This window comes from Anomaloglossus baeobatrachus, chromosome 12, assembly GCF_048569485.1.
Source record: "Anomaloglossus baeobatrachus isolate aAnoBae1 chromosome 12, aAnoBae1.hap1, whole genome shotgun sequence".
Taxonomy (NCBI): domain Eukaryota; kingdom Metazoa; phylum Chordata; class Amphibia; order Anura; family Aromobatidae; genus Anomaloglossus; species Anomaloglossus baeobatrachus.
The window spans coordinates 55,510,212-55,526,724 of NC_134364.1; the positions used below are offsets into that span (position 1 = coordinate 55,510,212).

At 45.9% G+C, this 16,513-nt stretch overlaps 1 protein-coding gene across 2 annotated transcripts in view; it reads left to right on the forward strand.

Moving 5' to 3' along the window:
- Positions 1–16,513, forward strand: part of SYNE2 (spectrin repeat containing nuclear envelope protein 2) — a 518,190-nt gene that overhangs the window by 132,268 nt on the left and 369,409 nt on the right. For both annotated transcript variants that reach the window (XM_075330437.1, XM_075330436.1), the window contains exons 17-23: positions 258–404; positions 3,844–3,984; positions 5,824–5,997; positions 7,989–8,147; positions 13,956–14,129; positions 15,583–15,714; positions 15,821–15,979. In XM_075330437.1, the coding sequence (XP_075186552.1) occupies positions 258–404; positions 3,844–3,984; positions 5,824–5,997; positions 7,989–8,147; positions 13,956–14,129; positions 15,583–15,714; positions 15,821–15,979 (1,086 nt within the window). The remainder of the gene's footprint in view (positions 1–257; positions 405–3,843; positions 3,985–5,823; positions 5,998–7,988; positions 8,148–13,955; positions 14,130–15,582; positions 15,715–15,820; positions 15,980–16,513) is intronic.

Sequence of the window (16,513 nt, forward strand, 5' to 3'; positions counted from 1 at the left end):
TGCTTCTCACAGTTCCTTGTAAGGAAAGCCTGTGAGTCCTAATTCTCACACCCACTTATAATGAAAGCCTGTGAGTCCTGCTGCTCACACCTACTCACAATGAAAGATTGTGAGTCTTGTTTCTCACACCCACTCATGGAGAAAGCCTGAGAGTCCCACTTCACTTGCCCTCTCCTAGCAAATACCTGTTATCTGCTGGGTAAACACTTCTACTTGCTGACTGTTTCCGTAAGACTGTTTTTATCAAACAAATGCAGGTACCTGTGGAAATTCTGTCAAAGTGGAAATCAGTGCTGGAATCTCTGAACAGGGATGGCGGCTTCCTGGTTGAGAGGACACACGAGAAAACTGCGACGAAGATCTCCCAGAAACTGAAGACCTTAAACAATCGATGGGGCAGATATGTACGGTTATGAATTACTGAATTACTTTCTAAGTGTGAAAAAGTGGGATATAAGGAGGGGTGAGGATTAATATGGGTTAATAAATCTGACCAGGACCTACATGTAAAGAGCGGGTATAGACAGGTCCTCCTGACCTAAGGGGGACCCTACATACAGTGCCTACAAGTAGTATTCAACCCCCTGCAGATTTAGCAGGTTTGATAAGATGCAAATAAGTTAGAGCCTGCAAACTTCAAACAAGAGCAGGATTTATTAACAGATGCATAAATCTTACAAACCAACAAGTTATGTTGCTCAGTTAATTTTTAATAAATTTTCAACATAAAAGTGTGGGTCAATTATTATTCAACCCCTAGGTTTAATATTTTGTGGAATAACCCTTGTTTGCAATTACAGCTAATACTCGTCTTTTATAAGACCTGATCAGGCCGGCACAGGTCTCTGGAGTTATCTTGGCCCACTCCTCCATGCAGATCTTCTCCAAGTTATCTAGGTTCATTGGGTGTCTCATGTGGACTTTAATCTTGAGCTCCTTCCACAAGTTTTCAATTGGGTTAAGGTCAGGAGACTGACTAGGCCACTGCAACACCTTGATTTTTTCCCTCTTGAACCAGGCCTTGGTTTTCTTGGCTGTGTGCTTTGGGTCGTTGTCTTGTTGGAAGATGAAATGACGACCCATCTTAAGATCCTTGATGGAGGAGCGGAAGTTCTTGGCCAAAATCTCCAGGTAGGCCGTGCTATCCATCTTCCCATGGATGCGGACCAGATGGCCAGGCCCCTTGGCTGAGAAACAGGCCCACAGCATGATGCTGCCACCACCATGCTTGACTGTAGGGATGGTAGTCTTGGGGTCGTATGCAGTGCCATCCAGTCTCCAAACGTCACGTGTGTGGTTGGCACCAAGGATCTCGATCTTGGTCTCATCAGACCAGAGAACCTTGAACCAGTCTGTCTCAGAGTCCTCCAAGTGATCATGAGCAAACTGTAGACGAGCCTTGACATGATGCTTTGAAAGTAAAGGTACCTTACGGGATCGTCTGGAACGGAGACCATTGCGGTGGAGTACGTTACTTATGGTATTGACTGAAACCAATGTCCCCACTGCCATGAGATCTTCCCGGAGCTCCTTCCTTGTTGTCCTTGGGTTAGCCTTGACTCTTCAGACAAGCCTGGCCTCGGCACGGGTAGAAACTTTCCAAGGCTGTCCAGGCCGTGGAAGGCTAACAGTAGTTCCATAAGCCTTCCACTTCCGGATGATGCTCCCAACAGTGGAGACAGGTAGGCCCAACTCCTTGGAAAGGGTTTTGTACCCCTTGCCAGCCTTGTGACCCTCCGCGATCTTGTCTCTAATGGCCTTGGAATGCTCCTTTGTCTTTCCCATGTTGACCAAGTATGAGTGCTGTTCACAAGTTTGGGGAGGGTCTTAATTAGTAGAAAAATAGATAATTAATCCAAACATGTGAAGCTCATTGTTCTTTGTGCCTGAAATACTTCTTAATACTTTAGGGGAACCAAACTGAATTCTGGTGGATTGAGGGGTTGAATAATAAATGACCCTCTGAATAAACTTTTCACAATTTAAAAAAAAAAAAAAAAGAAATTACATTCTTTTTTGCTGCAGTGCATTTCACACTTCCAGGCTGATCTACAGTCCAAATGTCACAATGCCAAGTTAATTCCGAATGTGTAAACCTGCTAAATCTGCAGGGGGTTGAATACTACTTGTAGGCACTGTATCTATGCATTGCAGCCCATTAATTTCAGTGGGATATGTGTAATCTATCATTCTGCCTGTGGTGGTGCTGCAGGGATTTGAACATTTTTTGATGTATTCCCATCATAGGCGTTCATGGTTTACTTGCAGATGAGATGTGAGCTCCATCCACCTGCGCCGCACTAACTTATCTTGGGTCCCATCTTGCACCACCAGGAATGGAGAGGTGGCCACACATTCCCAAAAACTCCTATAGTTCTCGATGGGGCCCTATGCTTCAGGGGATCACAGAGGTGACACCACATATATCAGACATCTGTGACGCCCTGGACACCCCAGGGGTCACAGGTCACTACACCACACCACCCCCCCTTACATTAGGCAGGTAACACCCGTCAACCAAAAGACCTGATTGCCTCCCTCAGAGTCAGACAGGCACACCAGGTGGGCGGAGTGAGGCAGAAAGACACGCCCTCCAAGGAGTCTGCTGGCCTGAGGCAGGAAAAGCTGTGAGAAGTTGAAGTTGAGTTGGAGTGGAGAGTGGTAGTGAGAAGTTCGAGTGGAGTAGTGGAGTGAAGGAGAGTAAAGTGCAGTTCTGCGAGGGGCCTGGGTTGGAGCCTAGGACCCCCCAAACAGTCAGGCAGGCAGATGGCAGGGGCCGCCTGCAGGAGACCGGGAACATGACCGATGGAACCGTAGGGACCGGGACAGGGTTGGAGCCCGCCGGAACCGAACCGGGGAGCCAACAGTATACCGGAGCACCAGGACGGGTACTCAGACCCTGACTAGGCCGTAGGCCACCACCATAGTCAAATTCACTGATTGAGGATCTGGACTTCCCGGGGTTTTTTCCCGCCAAAGTTCCGATTGAAGGCAACAGCCCAACACGACCGGATGGAAGTCACCGCCAGAGGCCAGAGATCCAAGGGCCAGCGCCTGCGGGCAAAGGAGCTCATTCGGTACACCCGCCGGGGAGCAGACCACCCGTGCCTAGGCACCGTGGTCCACTTACACTTAGGTGCAGGAGAAAGGGGGCAACCCGTCTAGTGAACTGCAGCCGGCTGCGGGCCTCCCGTCTATCACCACGTTTGGTTTACCAGTGACTCTGGGTGCCTTAATCGTGAGTAAAACCGCACTATCCGGCACCGCGCCGCACCGCAGCACTGCGCCCTGCACCATCTCCCCGCAACCGGGCCCCGGGACACACCGCCCCTACCCACGGAGGGGTTAACACCAAAGCTGCGCCCTTACACCGGTCCTGGGAGTCCCTCACCTATACCGCAGCGGTGGTGTCCACCATCACCACGACCTGTGGGTGGTGTCACGAGCAGTCACCCCGAAACCCGAAATTCCCGTATTTCCCGCGTGTAGCGCCAGCCTCCCTTGCAGAGCGAAGTGACCCCCGGGTCCGTGAGAGGCTCGAGCCACCGCCCGCAGAACGAGCACGGATCCGAGCGGCTCGGCGGTCGCAGCCGAGGCCGCGGGGCGGTACACATCCATGGCCTATGGTGTGGATACGTCATAAGTATCTGAGATAGGGATACCCTTTTAAGTATAGTAAATGGACATACTGTGGATTTTAGTGGGACTATCTCCATGGACGTATGTTCCTTATAACATTCTCTTAGGGTTACTATTATGTGAGGGTATCGTATATCTTATGGTTAATGACCGGTTTTTGCAAAGTCTTCTGTAAGTGGTAACTGATATCTCCACCTTCCTCAGGTGACGCAGCGTGAAGAACCTAAGGTCAGTAACGGCAGCACCGCTGAAGAGCATCCGGCTGAAGACTCTACAGAAGACGTGTGCAAGACGCCATCGGATCTGTCTTCTCGCTCCTTCAGTCTGTATATTCAGAGTCTACAGGTCAGTGAATAGTTGTCCTCTCTTCTAGAAGTTGTATAGTTAAATGGCTGATACTGTGGCTCAGAGCTGAGGAGTGAGATCTCACCTGGTGGGGTCCATCCTCAAAGCCCTGGGGTCAGATGAGCAGATGTTTCGCCGTGTGGACCTGACGTTGTGTCATTGGTGCAACAAGGAGATTCAAGAGGAACAAAAGAAGCTCTGGTGACAGAACGGCAATAGGAAGAACCAATGGAAGTCAGGAATCCGATGAAGCAGGGTTAAGTTGACTTAGCAATGTAGCAGTGCTGAGTTTGTCACAGAGTTTATATTGCTGGCAAAGGAACGACATAAATCACTCACTGATGGCGCAGCTGAGGTTGTCACAGAGCCAGTCGTAAGAGCTGATAATCGTACAGCGGAGATGAATCGCTGATAGCAGAGCTGAGTTTGTCAGAGTCAGTTGTAGAGCTGATAGCAGTACAGCGGAGATGAATCGCTGATAGCAGAGCTGAGTTTGTCAGAGTCAGTTGTAGAGCTGATAGCAGTGCAGCAGAGATGAATCAGTGATCGCAGAGCTGAGTTTGTCTCAGGTTCCACAGAGTTAGCAGCAGTATGGCAGCATTCGTTCAGATAGCACAGAAAAGTTTGTCAGAGTCCAATGCAGAGCTAACAGTGGTATAGCAGGGTTGACTTTACGTCACAATCCAATACAGCGCTGGCAGTGGTAGGGGAGAGTTTACTCAGTTATAGCAGAGCTACGTTTGTGATAGAGTCTAATGCAGAACTGGCAGTGGTGCAGCAGGGTTGACTCAGTGATAGCAGAGCTCAGCTTGTCTCATTGTCCGATGCAGAGCTGGCAAAGATATGGCAGAGTTTACTCAGCAATAGCACAGCTGAGTTTGTAATGGAGTCCACTGCTTTGCTCGCAGCAGTATGGCCTAGTTGACAGTGATTTAGCAGAGCTGAGTTTGTAGTGGTGTCCAATGCTTTGCTGGCAGCAGTATGGCCTAGTTGACTTGGTGATATAGCAGAGCTGAGTTTGTAATGCAGTCCAATGCTTTGCTGGCAGCAGTATGGCCTAGTTGACTTGGTGATATAGCAGAGCTGAGTTTGTAATGCAGTCCAATGCTTTGCTGGCAGCAGTATGGTCTAGTTGACTCGGTGATATAGCAGAGCTGAGTTTCTCACAGTCCCTGATGCAGAGCAGGCAGTGGTATTTCAGTGTTGCACAGTGATGTAGTGTTGCTGGGTTTTTCACAAGGCGAAAATCAGAGCTGCCTAGTGATACAGCAGTCCAAGGTAGCAAATAAGGACAACTCTGAATCCTTTGAGCCACCTATGAGTCCTGAGCGCGTGATGTCAGTAGTGTTTGCTGAGCGACAGACATATCCAGGGGCAGGCCACAGACGCGGTGCTTAACAAGAGGCAAACCCATCAGAGGAAAAATAAAGATGTACCACCAATGTGCCATACAAGTGAATGTCAACCCGAAACACAATTCTGTTCATTTAGTCTAAATCTTGTTTCTAAATTCTGTGCTAATCAGTAAGATATCTTTATAGTGGTCTGAGCTTTTTTTTTGGGGGGGGATTTGTTCTTTTTATAAAGGAGCTTCAAATCCCCTCCAAAAACATAATTTAAAGTAAAATGCTGTCCACCTCTAGAGGGAGCTCTTGAGCTTGCTGCATACAGAAACTTGATACCAGGGGAATGTAATGAGCTCCCCCTGGTGGTGACTGCAAGTCTGTACACAGGAATATTTAATTTATACAACAATGGCTGGATAAGCGTCAACACTCACAAGACGACTCCGGAAAGGATATAATAAACTTATTATGTTACAATGTTGTTATTTTACAGAAAAGTGGGAAAGATGCCAAAACCCCGGAAACGTCCTCGGAAATTTTCAGCCACTTTGAAGCAGTGGAAAAAGTCATGGAGGCTGCGGAGAACTGGACTGGGAAGGCTGAGCAGCTTCTTAGTGAGCTTGATCAAAAGGAGACTACACGGAAACCTCTACATGTAGACCTTCAGGTAATATACTGCTGATGATTGATACAATCCAACATTTAGATCATCCCAGTAGAGAGAGATTGGATTCCAGAAAGTCAATAATGCTAGAACTATAGTGCTATGGAGCAAAATGACAGCACTCTTGGAAACTGGAGTTCTTGCCCAGGTTAGCATTATGCTATAGGGGACAGGAGACATTGTATCAAGGGTCTGTATTGATAGCCACACCTTAACTGCCTGCTCACGTCTCTGATGTCTGTGATCAGAACAGTGAGATTCGGGTGTCAACCCACAGACGTGTAGTTAATAGGCAGGCTAGTAAGGGTAAATCTCTGCTGGTCTGCTTGTTAATCTCCTTTAGTCACATGTTGTGGGAGAACCAGTCACATTCTCTTCCCTCTTATATATGCTGGCTGGACAATTCCATTAATGCCAGCTATAGCTTTTTTATACTGGTCTGGAGAGGTGGTTTGATTCAGACTTACTGGTGGTTGTAGTGTTTTATTGTTGTGGTGTTAACCCTTGTTGTCTTTTTGTTGCTGCCTGACTTCTCTTTCTTTTCTCCTTAGTCTCTTACTGTTTATTCCTGTGAGTTTTCAGTGTGTCTGAGTTCTGGTTTTTCCCCGTCTGTCTAAATCTGTGTTGCCATCATACTCTTGTCCCTTCCTTCCCTGGGGAACAAACAAATTAGTTCTGGTCAGGAGTATAGCCAGCCACAGGACTCAGGTATCTCCACCATTAGGGGTAACCCTAAGGTTAGGGTTAGTCTAGTGTCCCCTAGTGTGAAAGACAGTAAAAGAGCCCCTGTCCCTCGCTATCCTGCACTCACATTGTGACTTTTATACAGTAGTTACTGCTTTTAGTACATATTTTCCAACCTTGCAGTCTCAATGCCAAGACCTACCCCTGCTGGGCACCATTTCATAGGATTCAGTTAACCCAAGCTAGTTTAATTGTTGTAGGATAAAATAGAGTTTCAAATTTGGGTTAAGCAAATCCTAGAGGTTCATATTTACATGTATTTTTTGTTAAAAATTAATTTTGCCATTGGTTACATTAAAAAATGTGCACCTTTTGCAATCTATTCTCTCTTTGTTGCACAATCTATTGCTTGGTGCAGAATGAGTTAAGTGATAGGCCATGTGCCCACGGGACGCTCGTACCTGCGGATATATTCGCAGATACGGCCGCATGTTTCCCGCAGCTGCCCGGCGGCAGCTGCAGCTATTTTTACCTGCGAGTTTCCAGCGGAATAGCTGCGGGAAACATGCGGAGATTCACGCGATTTACCTGCGGACGTCCCGACCTCTATCTCCATAGCGGAGGGCCGGGATCTCCGCAAGTAAATCCGCATGAATAATTGACATGCAGTTAGGTGCGGCTGAGGGATCTCCGCAGCCGCACTTTCCGCAGCGTGGACATAGACACTCCCCATGTCCCATAGGGTAACATGGGGAGTGCCTGTACATGCTAGAACCTGCGGATTTATCTGGAAAATCCAGAAGAATCCGCAGGTTTTCCGCGGAGCAAAAAGCTCCCGTGGGCACATGGCCATAATCTGTCAGTGAGCTCACTATGACTGTTTAATGGGGAATTTGTATTCTTTTTATCTATCTTTTTCTGACCTCCCTTAAGCTGATTTATGACCACAGACCACATCAGAGTGGAATGTGCAGGGAAACAAAGATACGGAATAGCAAAATGAAGCAAAATTTTAAGTGAGACTCGATTGTAAAAAATGATTTACATGTTTTTAGTAAAAAAAAATAAATTCTCCAAAGTGGACAACCCATTTAAACACTGCAAAATCACTGCTGCGGAGTAACCAGTATAAAGTGGTGCTTTCCTTATTGGATGCACATCTCATACAAATGCAGGAAGGGCCCTTTAAGTCTCGCAGCCTTTAAATTACGCGCACCATTTGTGGTGTAAGTCATAATTGGCGTGTGATTAATCATCCGGCAAATATTCCGGTATGTCGTTCTCATACAATGCTCATATTGTCTCCTCAGGATTTCTATGAGGATGGGATTTCTTGCCAGGAGCGGCTAGAGAAGACAGAGGCGAACGTGAGAGCGCTGACACAACTTCTCCACTGTCGGGAGGATTTACAGAGCTCTGATTTTGACAGATGGCGGCACAAGGTTGTCAGAACACGGGAGAGAGTTCAGGTAGTTATGTCTGCTCACGAGAACGTTACGGTGAGGAAACAAAGAAAATAAATCACTCCATGGCGCTGAACTGCAGTACCAGGACCGACCATGGACCAGAGGAGGCGCTGTATTTGGGCTTATCTCTAAAAATCTGTGTATCTGTGATATATATATATATATGTAAAATAGAGATCTTGGTACGCCCACGAATAACCCTGGCTCTCAGGGTGCAACAAGTGCACCATTGGGGCAATCGCATTGGCAAAGCTCTCTGGTCCCAAATGTTTGATATATTACACCTGGTTCAGAACTGGTTGCAACCGTAATTTTCCTCCCCAGTGGAGATGGTGGAAAGAGTCGTCATGCACAGGTTCATACACTCCCTTCCAAGAGCGGTTCAGTCTTGGGTTGACCTGCGTGATTCCTGGAGTGCCGATGACATGTTGGGCATGGTAAAAAGTTACCAGGCGGTTGAGAGGTCCTTGGGGAAACAAGGGGCCATGGAATCGACATATTGGGGTTCGCCAAAGGGAGGTCGACACACAAAATAAGGGAACTAAAGCCACATATGAGGCGCGTCCCAGGCTCGGGGGGCTTCTGAGTTTTTGCCAAAAGCACCAGCTAATGCCGTGATTTGTTGGAGGTGTCGCAGCCCTGGTTACATAGCTGCCACTTGTCCCAGGCCCATCGAGCCGATGGACTGCAAGTTAGGTCAGCATTGGTTGTATTATGCATATCCGGCCTGCAGTTATGACTCTCCAGACAGTAAGGGGCCGCAGGTATTTACCATGTCAGTGAATGGAGTTCTAATGATCGGTTTCTTGAACTCCGGAAGTTTGACCCTAGTAAGGACCACTCTCCCTCACTGGCTGATTCTTGGAAAGATGGCGAGTGTCTTCTGTATACACAGGAATAGATCCCAAGAGGTTGGCGTAGTCGAAAACTTATTACACCCTATATAATAGGGCGAGATTTTGCCTTGTTTTGGAACTTGTGAGGAAAAGGGAATTACTGGGTTACTTGGATAACATCTAGGGCACCTCTAAAGAAATTTAAAACATGTAGAAAAACCATCCAGCACCATAACAGGGATCCAACCGGGAAATAGATAAAAATGTTTTTCTGTTTTATTAGATCATAATGTTAAAAATACATACAAAAATTAAAAAACATGACCAAAACGAGGTTTTCACGTTTGACACATATCCAATGCCTCATGTCGACAAGCACATTGAAAGGCTAAGGCCAGCCCTGTACATCCCCACCCTGTACCTCACTAAAGGGTACAGGCAGATTCACTTTTCCAAAGATGCCAAGCAGAAGACAGCATTTTCAATGACGATGGGCATTTCCAGTGTGTCAGGATGCTATTGGGGCTGCAAGGAGCTCCAAACATCTTCCAGAGAGCCCTGGACTGAATCCTAGCTCCACACATGAAATACACTGTGGCCTACCTGTATGACATTTGTAACTTCAGCCAGGATTGAGGAATCCATCTAGCAAGGTCTGAGCAATATTAGATGCCTTGAGTAAGGTGGGGTTTTTCATCAACCCCAAGAAATGTTCTGTCAAGATTTAAGATGCTAAAAACTTGGGTTATGTCGGGGCAGGGGCGAGATGAAGCCCCAAGTGAATAAGTAGGACGCCATCCAGAGGCAGGGTATGTAAGATGGCTGCTGTACACATCATGGAGGGGAGATGTGTATCACAGAGGTGATTATCCTCAGTGATGTAAGCTCGAAAGCAAGCTCCACTACATATAGTATATTCTAGTCTAATGCTGCAGTGCCATTGTTAGGACTGTGTATCCTACTTTCCTGACAAGAAAATCCATTTATTTTCCTTGTGTGTGGCATGATTTATGGAGGTTTAATAAAGCAGTATGGACTTTTTTTTTTATTTAAATTTGCCTCACATGTCTATCTCAAATGCCACCGAGTGAGCTGAGATCCCTACAATATATATACTATTTTGCATATACACTGCTCAAAAAAATTAAAGGGAACACTCATATAACACATCCTAGATCTGAATGAGTTAAATCTTCTCATTGAATACTTTGTTCTGTACAAAGTTGAATGTGCTGACAACAAAATCACACAAAAATCATCAATGGAAATCAAATGTTTTAACCGATGGAGGCCTGGATTTGAAGAGACACACAAAATGAAAGTGGAAACAAGTCAAAATGAGGCTCAGTATTGTGTGTGGCCTCCACGTGCTTGTATGAACTCCCTACAACGCCTGGGCATGCTCCCGATGAGGTTGCGGATGGTTTCCTGAGGGATCTCCTCCCAGACCTGGACTAAAGCATCCACCAACTAATGGACAGTCTGTGGTGCAACGTGACGTTGGTGGATGGAGCGAGACATGATGTCCCAGATGTGCGCAATCGGATTCAGGTCTGGGGAATGGGCGGGCCAGTCCATAGCTTCAATGCCTTCATCTTGCAGGAACTGCTGACACACTACAGCCACATGAGGTCTGGCATTGTCCTACATTAGGAGGAACCCAGGGCCAATCGTACCAGCATATGGTCTCACAAGGGGTCTGAGGATCTCATCTCAGTACCTAATGGCAGTCAGGCTACCTCTGGCAAGCACATGGAGGGCTGTGCGGCTCTCCAAAGAAATGCCACCCCACACGATTACTGACTCACTACCAAACCGGTCATGCTGAAGGATGTTGCAGAAGGATGTTGCAGGCAGCAGATAGCTCTCCACGGCGTCTCCAGACTGTCACATCTGTCACATGTGCTCAGTGTGAACCTGCTTTCATCTGTGAAGGCCAATCATGGCGTTCTGTGGCAAATGTCAAGCATCCTCCATGGTGTTGGGCAGTGAGCAGAACCCCCATCTGTGGACGTCGGGCCCTCATGCCATCCTCATGGAGTCGGTTTCTAACTGTTTGTGCAGACACATGCACATTTGTGGCCTGCTGGAGGTCATTTTGCAGGGCTCTGGCAGTGCTCCTCCTGTTCTTCTTTGCAAAAAGGCGGAGGTAGCGGTCCTGCTGCTGGGTTGTTGCCCTCCTACAGCCCCCTCCACGTCTCCTGGTGTACTGGCCTTTCTCCTGGGAGTGCCTCCATCCTCTGGACACTACGCTGACACAGTAAACCTTCTTGCCTCAGCTCGCATTGATGTGCCGTCCTGGATGAGCTGCACTACCTGTGCCACTTGTGTGGGTTGTAGAGTCCGTCTCATGCTACCACGAGTGTGAGAGCACAACCAACATCCAAAAGTGACCAACACATCAGCCAGAAAGCATTGTACGGAGATGTGGTCTATGGTCCCTACCTGCAGAAACACTCTTTTATTGAGTGTGTCTTAATAATTGCCAATAATTTCCATCTGATGCCTATTCCATTTACACAACAGCATGTGACATTGATTGTCAATCAGCGGTGCTTCCCAAGTGGACAGTTTGATTTCACAGAAGTTTGAATAACTTGGAGTTATATTGGGTTGGTTAAGTGTCCCTTTAATTTTTTGAGCAGTGTATATAACATAAAACTTTACTTTGATAGTGCCAACATATTCCTCAGCACGTTACTATTCAGAGGTTCATACACAAAGAGTCATAAGTAACAGGTATAGAAGAGACAATAATAAAGCAAAAATAACGACAACCCTGCTTGTAAGAGCTTACAATCTACAATGGGGTGAGGTGGGGGTGACAAGGTTCACTGCTTGTTTACAACAACGGTCCAGCCATCTCGAATAAATGGTGGACAGATAAAGCCAATCTTTGTGATGTTTTGGGGGTATGTATGTACAGTATGTTTGTGTGTGTGTGTGTGTGTGTATATATATATATATATATATATATATATATATAATATATTATATATATATATATATATATATATATATATATATATATATATATATATATATATATATATATATATATATATATATACAGTGCCTACAGGTAGTATTCAACCCCCTGCAGATTTAGCAGGTTTACACATTCGGAATTAACTTGGCATTGTGACATTTGGACTGTAGATCAGCCTGGAAGTGTGAAATGCACTGCAGCAAAAAAGAATGTTATTTCTTTTTTTATTTTTTTTTTTAAATTGTGAAAAGTTTATTCAGAGGGTCATTTATTATTCAACCCCTCAATCCACCAGAATTCTGTTTGGTTCCCCTAAAGTATTAAGAAGTATTTCAGGCACAAAGAACAATGAGCTTCACATGTTTGGATTAATTATCTCTTTTTCCAGCCTTTTCTGACTAATTAAGACCCTCCCCAAACTTGTGAACAGCACTCATACTTGGTCAACATGGGAAAGACAAAGGAGCATTCCAAGGCCATCAGAGACAAGATCGCGGAGGGTCACAAGGCTGGCAAGGGGTACAAAACCCTTTCCAAGGAGTTGGGCCTACCTGTCTCCACTGTTGGAAGCATCATCCGGAAGTGGAAGGCTTATGGAACTACTGTTAGGCTTCCACGGCCTGGACAGCCTTTGAAAGTTTCCACCTGTGCCGAGGCCAGGCTTGTCCGAAGAGTCAAGGCTAACCCAAGGACAACAAGGAAGGAGCTCCGGGAAGATCTCATGGCAGTGGGGACATTGGTTTTAGTCAACACCATACGTAACGTACTCCACCGCAATGGTCTCCGTTCCAGACGAGCCCGTAAGGTACCTTTACTTTCAAAGCGTCATGTCAAGGCTCGTCTACAGTTTGCTCATGATCACTTGGAGGACTCTGAGACAGACTGGTTCAAGGTTCTCTGGTCTGATGAGACCAAGATCGAGATCTTTGGTGCCAACCACACACGTGACGTTTGGAGACTGGATGGCACTGCATACGACCCCAAGAATACCATCCCTACAGTCAAGCATGGTGGTGGCAGCATCATGCTGTGGGGCTGTTTCTCAGCCAAGGGGCCTGTCCATTTGGTCCGCATCCATGGGAAGATGGATAGCACGGCCTACCTGGAGATTTTGGCCAAGAACCTCCGCTCCTCCATCAAGGATCTTAAGATGGGTCGTCATTTCATCTTCCAACAAGACAACGACCCAAAGCACACAGCCAAGAAAACCAAGGCCTGGTTCAAGAGGGAAAAAGATCAAGGTGTTGCAGTGGCCTAGTCAGTCTCCTGACCTTAACCCAATTGAAAACTTGTGGAAGGAGCTCAAGATTAAAGTCCACATGAGACACCCAAAGAACCTAGATAACTTGAAGAAGATCTGCATGGAGCAGTGGGCCAAGATAACTCCAGAGACCTGTGCCGGCCTGATCAGGTCTTATAAAAGACGATTATTAGCTGTAATTGCAAACAAGGGTTATTCCTCAAAATATTAAACCTAGGGGTTGAATAATAATTGACCCACACTTTTATGTTGAAAATTTATTAAACTTTAACTGAGCAACATAACTTGTTGGTTTGTAAGATTTATGCATCTGTTAATAAATCCTGCTCTTGTTTGAAGTTTGCAGGCTCTAACTTATTTGCATCTTATCAAACCTGCTAAATCTGCAGGGGGTTGAATACTACTTGTAGGCACTGTATATATATATATATATATATATATATATATATATATATATATATATATATATACATATATGCGCACTGTATATACATACCCCAAAAGCAGAGAATTGCCATAGCTTTCAGAGGATTGTTATATTTCTCAAAGGATTGCCTAGAGTGAGTCAGCTGGAGGTAGTCTCCACAGGGGCACCCACATTTCAGAGTCTCGGGGGGAGTAAATTATTTTGTTGACCAATCCTTATAAGTTCTGCTTCGGTGAAAGTGATACTTTTTTGTAAATTCGAATTGTTGACCCTCACATGAATAATCCCTCTATTTTAGGATCTAGTCTCCAGGGCGAGTTGGGTCCTGCACCCCCCAGAACAAAGTTTGTCCGAAGAAGACATAAAGAGAAACTTTGAGAGTTCAAGGAGCAACTTGGAAACCTATATAATGGAAGCTGTGACCTTGCTGGGACAGAAAGTCGCCCCGGAGGAGTTCATCTCGCAGTATGAGGTCTGTGCTGCTCTCTTTGTGGCCTCCGGCAGATTTATGTGGCTACAATTTATGACATTTTCATATGTGACTCGGTAACAATGTTTGCGCCATAAATCTCAGAATCTGCCTGGTGCAAGGCTTCCTCCATATACCAACGCTTGTCTCCACTTGTTATTAAAGACCTTCATTAAAATGTCACATTTTTAATAAACCACAGCTTTTCATGCACTGACTTGAGTGGTCAGGTTCTGGTGAGCTTGTGCTCCTGTACAGAAGCCAAAGCAAACAAGCCGAGGTGCAGTTTAACACTAGAAGTCCCAGAGAGGGGTCATTTAACATTTTTACCTTTGGAACCCAGAGATGGGTCAAATGACCTGAAGGATTTTAGCTAACATCCTATAATCACAGTCTTTTGTTCTGTAATTAAGGCCATTACTGTCGCACCACAGGAGGTTGTTGTTTTCCATTGAGTTTAGCCATTTAGTTTCTAGTTAGTTCTATTCAGTTTGGACTAAGGGTCATTTGACCCTCTTTCGAGACTTTAGGGGGGAGCTCGAAATTTCTGGGACTTCTACTGTTAAAGAATGGTGGAAAGAGCACCTCTAGCCATAGATGTTAGAGCCGCTAAAGCGATATCGTTGGGGTCACGGAATTTGTGACGCACATCCGGCCGCGTTAGCGATGTTGTGTGACACCTATGAGCGATTTTGAATCTTTGCAAAACATTCAAAATCGCTAATCGGTGACATGGGGGTCCATTCCCAATTATCGTTGCAGCTGCAGGTACGATGTTGTTCGTCATTCCTGCGGCAGCACACATCGCTATGTGTGACACCGCAGGAACGAGGAACCTCACCTTACCTGCGTTCGCCAGCAATGAGGAAGGAAGGAGGTGGGAGGGATGTTACGTCCCGCTCATCTCGGCCCCTCCGCTTCTATTGGCCGGCCGCTTAGTGACGTTGCGGTGACGCCGAACGCACCTCCCCCTTGAAGGAGGGATTGTTCGTCGGTCGCAGCGACGTCGCTGAACAGGTATGTGCGTGTGACGCTGCCCTAGCGATAATGTTCGTTACGGCAGCAATCAACACATATCAGCCGTACGATGGGGGCGGGTGCTATCGCACTCGACATCGCCAGCAAATGCTAGCGATGTTGCAGCGTGTAAAGCGGCCCTTAGACTACATGACAAAACACATTTATTTCAGATTTTGCCTTGTATATAAAGGCCTGCTTTGCAATGGTTTTAAGCTTTACGTTAAGGTTTTGAAAACAACGTTTACATGCATTGTCCTGTCTAAAGGACCCCCATATACGTTCGATTATAGACGGCCAAAAACAGCGATATCGATAGGATTGACCGTCAGTCTAATGTCGGCCTATTCCATAGATGGGTAATGTAGGGGCAAGAAGGATCTGCCCTAAATGTTGTGAAAGAGAGATCCCTCAAGTATTTTTTTTTATCTTTTGCTAGACGTCTCTGAGCAAATTTGGAAGTCTTGAAACATTCTTGAAAGCCACCGAGCTCATGAAGAATATTTCGTCCTCTACAAAAGAGAAGACCATTGTGGAAAAAGAGAGCGCTGATGTCCGAGATCGATGGAAGGTGAGGAGAAACGCTCTTAGTCTTCTACAGGTTGAGTTCTTCTCCTTGGGAAGACTCGAAGACGGGAGCCTTTCAAACATAACATTTTTCGATTTTACCTTTCCAGATCGTCCATGATGACTTGGAGGCTTATGTCAGTGAATTAAAAATCCATATAGAGAAGAAGAAATTTGACAAATTGATTCACAAAATGAACAAACAGATTGTAAAGGAGAAGAGTAACGTTGGTGTTGGGGACATCGAGGAGCTAATCCGGGAGCATGAGGTGGTCACATTCTCTAATTCTCTTAATATTAAAAGGGAAACAACTCTGCCCCGACCCTCCGATCGTTGCCTTGTTTCTGTACAGTTTGTCTAGTAAACCTGCCTATATATCAGAGGCCTCATCAGTATATACTAGCAAAGTTGGCAGGTCTACCTACATCATGCAGCCATCAAGTTATCTTTGTGTACTAAAGAAAAGAAATCATCAGAAAAGCTTTGGTATTATAAGACATAAAAAAGTCCCCAAAAAGCAACCTACAATATATATACATATATTTTGCTTTGGTACAGAAAATAGTTTCTGTAACACTCACCACCAGGGGGCGCAGATACACTGGAATGGTGTAGAGTTCCTAGGTGTAGTGAGGCGCTTGCCCACTACGTGTCACTAGTACCAAGGCAGGGACAGTCTGGAGAGTAGTCGATCAAGCCGAGTGTCAGAAGCCGGGATGTCACGTCAGTACAGAAGAGCAAGAAGAGCCAAGGTCATGTGCAAGCCGGTAGTCAGTAAGCCAGGAAGTAGCATCAGGTACAG